The sequence below is a fragment of the Camellia sinensis genome, chromosome 5 (assembly GCF_055761805.1).
Source record: "Camellia sinensis isolate YWXY chromosome 5, ASM5576180v1, whole genome shotgun sequence".
Classification (NCBI taxonomy): domain Eukaryota; kingdom Viridiplantae; phylum Streptophyta; class Magnoliopsida; order Ericales; family Theaceae; genus Camellia; species Camellia sinensis.
Window position 1 is genome coordinate 131970624 of NC_138965.1, and position 8881 is coordinate 131979504.

General features: G+C 28.7%; 1 protein-coding gene across 1 annotated transcript; it reads left to right on the forward strand.

Moving 5' to 3' along the window:
* The first annotated feature begins 1713 nt into the window (after positions 1-1713).
* LOC145790867 (hydroxyproline O-arabinosyltransferase 3-like) lies at positions 1714-5614 on the forward strand. The gene is made up of 3 exons (XM_082869808.1): positions 1714-2450; positions 2738-2922; positions 4069-5614. The coding sequence occupies exons 1-3, from the start codon at positions 2387-2389 to the stop codon at positions 4129-4131; spliced, it is 312 nt and encodes a 103-aa protein (XP_082725934.1). The 5' UTR covers positions 1714-2386; the 3' UTR covers positions 4132-5614.
* The last annotated feature ends 3267 nt before the right edge of the window (positions 5615-8881 follow it).

Genomic DNA, 8881 nt, shown 5'->3' on the forward strand with positions numbered 1-8881 from the left:
AGTTTCGGCGACAAAATTTCTTTTAGTCGCTGTATACGTATTTTCGGCTACTAAATTGTTTGGTAGCCGAATGAAAATAAAAAAATTAAATTTTAATCTTTGCTGACCAAAATTTTGGTCGCCAAATGTTAAGTTTCGGCGACAAAATGAGTTTTAGTCGCCAAAGACCTACTTTTGGCTACTAAATATTTTGGTAGCCGAATGAAAATAAAAAAATTAATTTTTAATCTTTCCCGACCAAAATTTTGGTCGCCAAATGTTAAGTTTCGGCGACAAAATTCCTTTTAGTCGCCAAAGGCCTACTTTTGGCTACCAAATTTTTTGGTAGCCGAATGAAAATAAAAAAATTAATTTTTAATCTTTCCCGACCAAAATTTTGGTCGCCAAATGTTAAGTTTCGGCGACAAAATTCCTTTTAGTCGCCAAAGGCCTATTTTTGGCTACCAAATTTTTTGGTAGCCGAATGAAAATAAAAAAATTAACAAAATAGTTATTTTATTTTATTAATAACAATACCATTAGTCTCCACTTGAAAATTTGACTAAACAAAATAGTTATTTTATTTTATTTTTATTTTTATTTTATTTTATTTTTATTTTTATTTTTAGGTTGTACACCCACCATCCAAAATTATTAATATCTTATTTTATTTTTTATTATCTAAAAATATTAATTTTTTAAAAAAATTAATTACTAAAATAATATGAATTTCTTATTTTGTCATTTTTTTAAATCCATTAATAATACAAACAGAACAATTATGACAATTGATATTTCTAAAAAAATATACTATCAAAAGGTAATTTTAAAAAATTAATATTTTTAAAATGTAATAATTGTATTATAAAAAGAAATTAAATTCTGAAAATAGACTATTATTTTTAATAATTGTAATAATTGGGCCCTCACGCGAAAGGTATGCTAAAATGGGCAACTTGTTATTGGCTGTTTGTCGATAGTTTTACATTGCAAAAATTTAAAGGCATAGTTACAGGTCAGTCTGATGAATTTAATTTTTAATAATAAATTTATTATTTTTAAAAAGTACAATTAAACTATTTATACTTTTTACATCATCATATTTCAATAACACTAATAAATTAAGAATAAATCAAAATTCACAAATAAAAGACAAAATATCCCAATTATTTATCATTTTAATAAATTTTTCAATATTATTACCAGTACTAATGAAATAATCATTTTACAGACACAAAACATATATTTAAAAAGTTTTAAAAAAATTTCATTATTCTCTCAATATTCTCTTTCAATATTATCTCTTTCTCTCTTTATCTCTCTCTCACTTATCACTCTTCTCTCTTTCTTTCTCTCTCTGTGTCTGTTTGTTTCTCTCACTCTTCTCTCTCTCTCTCTCACTTATCACTCTTCTCTCTTTCTTTCTCTCTCTGTGTCTATTTTTTATTTTTCATTGACTACAGAAAATTAATTTTTATGTTAGTGGAAAATATTTTTCATTAAAATATATATTACCCCTATTTCTACAAAATAAAAAATAATAATATTTTTTTTCACTAAAATAAAAATGAAACAAATAAATTTTCAATCTTAATAACTAAAAAAAAATTAAAAAAAAAATTCATTAACCACAAAAAAATATATATTTTAACAAAAAATAAATTTATTTAATTATTTTTTTATTTTTATTTTAATTTTTCAGTCCCGCCCTTTTATTTTTTTCCATTCCCGCTCCCCCCTTTATTTTTTTCCCATTCCCCCCCTCCCAAAAAAAAAAACCCTAATCTCACCCAGTCTGTCTCTCGCTCTCTCTCTAGTCTGAGCTCGTGAAACCCTCTCACCGATCTCTTCCTCGCCCTCTCACATGCACCTGAGCAATGCTGGAAACCCTCTCTCTCTGTTCGAATCGCACCACCGGAAGCCCTCTCTCTTCGTTCGAATCACACCACCGAAAGCCCTCTTCTCCGTTCGTTTTGCTTCACTGATGTGGCACCACCGAAAGCACTCTTCTCCATCCATTTCGCACCAGGTATCTTCTTTTATATATATATATATATATATATGTACACTCTTTGTGAATAAAGATTTGTATACGATTTCCCTCATTTTTTTTGTGATTTCCAATTGGATAAATTGTTGAATACGATTTGTTCCTACTCTGTTTTGAGGTTGTGGTATGCTGGTATGCTCTAATTTGAGGTTGTGGTTTGATTGATTAGCTGCTGTGAGGCTTGGTGGTTATCTCTGTTGTTGTTGGTGTTACTTGGTTTTATGTAGAAAATGGGAATGCAACTGGTTGGTCTCCATATGCCAAGTTTGGCAAAGGATTTACAAATACTTGATCAGTTACAACAATCAGAATGTATCTGCATCAGTCATAAATAAGTTCAGCTTGAGATTTTACGTAATGCAGAAAACATTCCCAAACAAATGGAGCATTATTGGAGGGGCAAAAAAGGAGAAGAAGAAAGGTCAGCCTTGACAATTATCAGTACTATATTACTTTTTAATGATTCAATCACAACAAGAATCAGCAGATTTTGCTTTCATTCTTACGTGAGGAGCATTTAAAATTCCTTAGGTGCTTCTTATGTGAAGAAAATTATTAGAATCAGACCAAATTACTAGTTAAAGCAACATTAGAATATAAGCTACTCTACCTTTTTGATAATTACTGGAGAATTACCTATTGGTTCAATTTTAGAAACCAGTCCCTTTTCTTTGGGTTAATATTTCCTTATAATTTTTTCATTCTCAGCCACAGATGCACCTTACAGCAAGTGGCAGTGCCAGATCATGTATTATTGGTATAAGAAGGTTAAAACCATGCCAGGTTCTGATATGGGAGGATTCACTAGGGTTTTGCATTCAGGAAATCCAGACAATTTGATGGAGGAGATTCCAACTTTTGTGGTTGACCCTTTTCCAGACGGGCTGGACTGGGTAAGAGTCTTTTTTTTGTCAGTACTTAGGACTTGCTATTCTACATTCTGTAGTTTTTTTAGTAACTATTGTTACTTTTTTTAGATGTGGTTTGAATTTTATAAGTTCAAAATGAAATGAGCCCGATTTTAAATGCTTCCAGTGAGTTTTTGTTTATATGGAGATGATGTTATTGCTTTTTAGTGGTCTTATATGGTGTTTTTGGTTAACGGAAATACTAGGTTGTGGTACCTAGAATCTCAAACTAATTTAGATTGGGCCTTTTCCTATGTTCTCTTTTTCTCATCCACAACCTCATAACTAAAAATATTTCTTTGGGATATAGTTTTTATTGAAACTCAAAAGCACTTTTAATAACTCTGTAATTTAAAGATTTTAAGGGATATACCAATTGAATTCTAGATTGAAATTTGAGAGATCTCACACTTCTTGAAATGATTAGCTATAAAAGATCTCTACTTCTTTCACTCAAATGGGTGTCCAACCAAACTGAATAGGACATACAATTTTATAAATTTTGTCCATCCAGCAAACAATATTTGATTTGCAGATCCATAATGGGGGGTAAGGTTGTATATCCAGACCCTACTTTAGTGGGAGTTTTGTACACTGGGTTCATCCATAATGTGAGATCATCCAGCATCACATTTGAATTACTTTATATATATATATATATTTACAAATAGCATTATGAATGTTTTTAAGCCCAGATCTGTGCTTAATCTTTTCATGTGTGTGTTATTCTTGGGTATTATAGAATAATTTCATATTATCTGATTTTCAATTTTTCTTGTTGCTGGTGTTATGTTAACTATGTTCAGTATTTCACCATGACTCAAACCAAATAATGCTAAGTTATAAATTTGAATGCACTTTTAATTTCATGTGCACTTTTTATTACATATATTAACATTAACAACCCAATGAGTAATGGTTACCAGTTTTCAATAATATTTGTGCTCGACAGTAAATATGTAATAAAAAATTGAAAAAATATATGAACCTAGTTACAACAAATGTTGGCCAACAACAATTCCCCCAAAAATCATTCTAAGAGTAAATATTCTACAAGAAAATTATTTTTACAGATTGTCTTTTTTTTTTTTCGTAGGAGTTTGATTTGTAGTTTTTTTGGATAATTCCCAGATTCTGTTACCACACCCGCCTCTCCATTGCCGGAAACTGCCGTATGTACCTTGTCGAGGTTGAGAAGTCGCCCAAGCCCGTCGCTTCTTGCACCATGCCCACTCTTCCAGGTTTTCATTTATTTTTTTACGGATTAGTAATGCCATTTGCTTCATTCATCTGGGTTTTAGTATTTTGTTGGGTTCATTATCTATGGTCTATTATTATTTAGAAAATTTAGATCATAAACTCTAAATTTGGATCATTGGTTTAGGTGATTGTTTGTTTGATATGTGGATTGTTAAATTTTTTGCCCACCAAGTGTTTGATTCTATGCTCAAGTGACAAATTTATCAGAAACAATTGGAACATGGAGTGTTTGAATCTGTTTCAATCTGCTTTCACAATTGAACATGGTCACCAATATATGTACACCATTGTAACTCTGTTACAGAGTATTGTGATTTTATTGAGAGATAGACATTAATAGCAAATCAAACCACTGCATAATTAGCCAAGCCCCATGGAACATGGTCATCAAAAATTTGGATATAATCTCACCATTGTGTTTGTTTGTATGCATTTATTGATGAGATATGTTGTGGTTAAATTCTCATTCGTTGATGAATCCCCATATATTTTATTCATATTTAGTTAGAACTAGGTGGATTGAAGACAATTTTATGCTCTAACTCACTCAGATTCTTGTACTTATTTGAATGTGTTGGTTAGTTTAATCATATGAAAATAAGTCAATTTTGGGCATTCTGCATATTGAAGACCCATTTCTACTACTTGGTCTAAACTTGAGCACATCGAATTCAACAAGCTGCTGTGAGAGCTCGACTGAGTCCATTTCAGACAATTTTAATAATTTAAATTATTTATTATGCAAGGCTCATTGACTACTATTAAAAAAAATTACGTTAATCGAATATTTGTAGTAATATGGTCAAATGATATATATTTTTTAGTTATGCGTTAATGATTTTGACTGCTAAGTTATGCTTGAGAAAATACCAAATTTTGTTGCATCTTAGATTAATGATTGATAGTTGTGGATTTACTTATAGATCACTTAATGATTTTTAGCCTCCTACTATATTTGATTTTTAGCTTCCTACTATATTTGAAGGTGCGATTATTACAATGTTTTATAAGGCGTGGGCAATGGGTGTATTGGAAAATGTTCTTGCATCTTTCCATTCCATTTCTTGATTTTCTGATTGCATTACTACATTTGCTTTATTTTGCAGTTGGTGTCTTCAGAAAGAAAGGTACCAAACTATATGAAGCAAGCTTGAAGGATGAGAAGCGTTTACATCAATGGCTTCATTGTTAAATTAAGCAAGTGTTTTAGTAAATAAATTTAATTTTCCCATCATGTTTACACTTTCAAAATATTCTGTAAATGACATTTGATGTAGAATTTTCCCATCATGTGTTTGTATGGAATTATTATTTTGGGTTGGATAATTCAGATTTGTATAGAATTTGATGTTAAAAGATCAAATTTTTGTATTGTTGAAACGAAATAGAAATAGATATATGTATTATTTTGTTTAAATACAGGGTGCAGGTTGTACGAAATAAATACAGGTTGTGAAGAAATTAATTATAATAAAAAAAAAAACTAAATAAAGTTTTTGGCAATTAAATGTTTAGTAGCGAAAAAAAAAAGAAGTGAATTTGTTAGTGACTAACCAATTGGTAGCCAAAAAGGAAATCAATATTTTTAGCGACTAAATATTTGGTAGCCATAAAGAATCCAAAGATTTTTGGTGACTAAAAATTTAGTAGATAAAAACAAATGAAGACTTTCGGCTACTAAATGGTTAGTAGCCAAAAGTTTAATAAAATTAACAATTCAATATTTTTGGCGACTAAATTCTTTAGTCCCTAAATGTAGTAATGTTGTGGCTAAAACTTATTCCCGACAAAAAGTTTTAGTCGCTGAAAATTTAATTTATTTTATTTGAACACTTTTGGCGACTAAATATTTAGTCGCCAAAACATACCCTTTCCCGACTACTCAGAGTTTGGTAGCCGAATGTTCACTTTTGGCGACTAATATTTTAGTCGCCAAAAGATAACCTTTGCCGACTAACCAGAGTTTAGTAGCCAAAACATTCACTTTCAGCGACCAAAAATAGTTTAGTCGCCAATACTATCGCCGACAGGGTATAGGCGACTAGTTTGGCGACAAAATATTTTAGTCGCTAATTGTTTCGGCGACCAAAAATGGGGCTTTTGGCGACCAATATTTTGGTCGCCAAAAGTGACATTTCCTGTAGTGATTGCGGATGCAAGGGTTTGCAAGGTGGTAGCCACGACAGTGGGAATGTAGGGTGGTGCTCTAAAGGTGGTAGTAGCAGCAGAGACAATTGTATTAATTGAAAATAGAGGAAGAGTTTGTGATTGAAATTTTTTTAATGTAAGTAAAATAAAAGAGATAGGAATGAGGGTATAAGTAGAATAAAAAAGTATGTAAAGTTTCAAAACAAAATTTTTTAATTTTTAAACGAAGTGTGATTAAAAAAAGTAGTGTAATAAAATAGAATTATTATATAAATATAACTACCCAATCCATTAGTTTCTTATCAAATCTTCACTTTTGTTTAGAAATTATGTAGGATTGCTAAGAGAATTCACCACTTTTATGAGAAATTATATAGGATTGATAAGAGAATTCAGTATCTGATTGGTTTGATTTTTTTAAAAGATATTTTTAGATGAGTTCTCCTTTATTTTTATCGATTTCTTTTGTATTTTAATCAAGTTTTTATATTTCTTAAATGTACCTAATCAGGAAGTATCTAAAGGAAAAAAAACAAATTAACTAAAAATACTAAAAAAAATTACTAAAAACAAATGAAAATTTGAACATATATATATTTATTTTTGTTTGGATTTTTGTTCGTTTTAAATGATTTTATTTTTATTTTTATATTGTAGTTAAACTTTTATACTTTTTATATAGACACATCTAATATTGATGACTAAAATATTTAAAAAAAAAAGTAAAAATAAACTAAAACGGATCTAAAAATAATTTCTATACCGTGTTACCAAACAAAACTTATACATTATGAGCAAAAAAAAAAAGTATTTTTTGCATCATTTGTCACGGGTAATGCTAGACACCTATAATTTAGATTTTTAAATTTACCCACAATCATTTGGCAAGAGACGTAAGTTCTACACAATTGAGTATATGACAAAATTAAAAATTTATCTGTATCCTATCATAATTGTTGATTAAATTGAAGGGCCAAAATAAAAAAGTGATCAAATATAAATGATAAAGTGTAATTTGTCCAATTGTAAGAGTTTTTTGCAGTTAAACCGGATTACCTGATACGGGTTGGAGCAAACCAAGCTGGGTTGCTATATACGGTCCAACATAGAAAATGTTGGTGCCAGAAAGAATTGTACCCAGCACCTCAAGTTCTAAGAGAGCATGAATTTACACCAAACCACGATAACTCTTTATTAATATTTATTATATTCAAAATAATTTTTATTAGAAAGATATATAATTAATATTTTTATAAATAATATTAAAATAAAAATTATATAAACATATATATTTGATAAATATATATATATATATTAAATTATAAAAATATTTTATTTATTTTTAAATTATTAAAATATTTAGGATAAATTATAAATACACCCCTGAGATGTGTTTAAAATATAGATTATTCTTGTAATTTGAAAAATTACAAATACCCCTTTTCAAAAATTTTTATTTAACAAAATTAACTAAAAAAATGAAATTCATAATTGTTTTCCTATACATTAATAAAATTATTTAAATTATTAATTGAAACATATTTCTAACATCATTAAAAACTATTAATTAACTTCATGATTTATTAATAAAAAATGTTATTTGTTATGAAATTAGAAACCTCAAAAGGTATAATGTAATTTTCAAAATCACAAGAAGTAATTTATATTTTAATGAAACCTCAAGGATTGTATTTGTAATTTATTTAAGGCAAATTACACTATTAGTCCCTATAGTTTGAGGTTTGTGTTACTTTAATCCCCGACTTTTCAATTGTGACACATTTGACCATGAATTTTGAATCTTGTTCCAAATAAGGATAATTGAACATACCATTGCTTAATTTCAAGGGCAAAATGGTCAATTTGATAAAATATAAACTAATTTGACAAAAATAAATGTCAAAAAAATATTTTAAAATATTTTAAAAATTATTTCTACTCACCAAAAATAAAATTATGTAAAATTAATAAAAATTAATAAAAATTATATGATTAATTTTTAAAAATTAATTTTACACGATCATCATCTAACTATATAATAAAAATTAATTTGGTAAAAAAAATAATAAATATCTAAAAGATTTATTAATTTTATATAATTTTATCTTTAGTAGTTAGAAATAATTTTTAAAAATTTAAAAATAATTTTTTAGCATTTATTTTTGTTAAATTAATTTATATTTTATTAAATTGATGATTTTGCCATCGAAAAATTCAATATTATTTACAATTGTCCTTATTTAGAATAAGATTCAAAATTCAGGGTCAAATGTGTCACAATTAAAAATTTAAAGACCAAAATCATACAAGTCCCAAACTATAGGGACCATCAGTGTAATTCACACTTTATTCAAATATTTATAAGGAAAATGCCTCGTAGCTTGACTTTTAGAGGCTCGAAACGGCTTGAAATGGAGAAAGAGAGAGAGAAGAGAGGAAACAGAGGAGAAAGATGGGGAGAAGAGAGGAGGAAGGAAAGAAGTAGAGGAGAAGCAGAGCCTCGCCATTGCCACCGCCACCGCCGCCGCCGATCGTC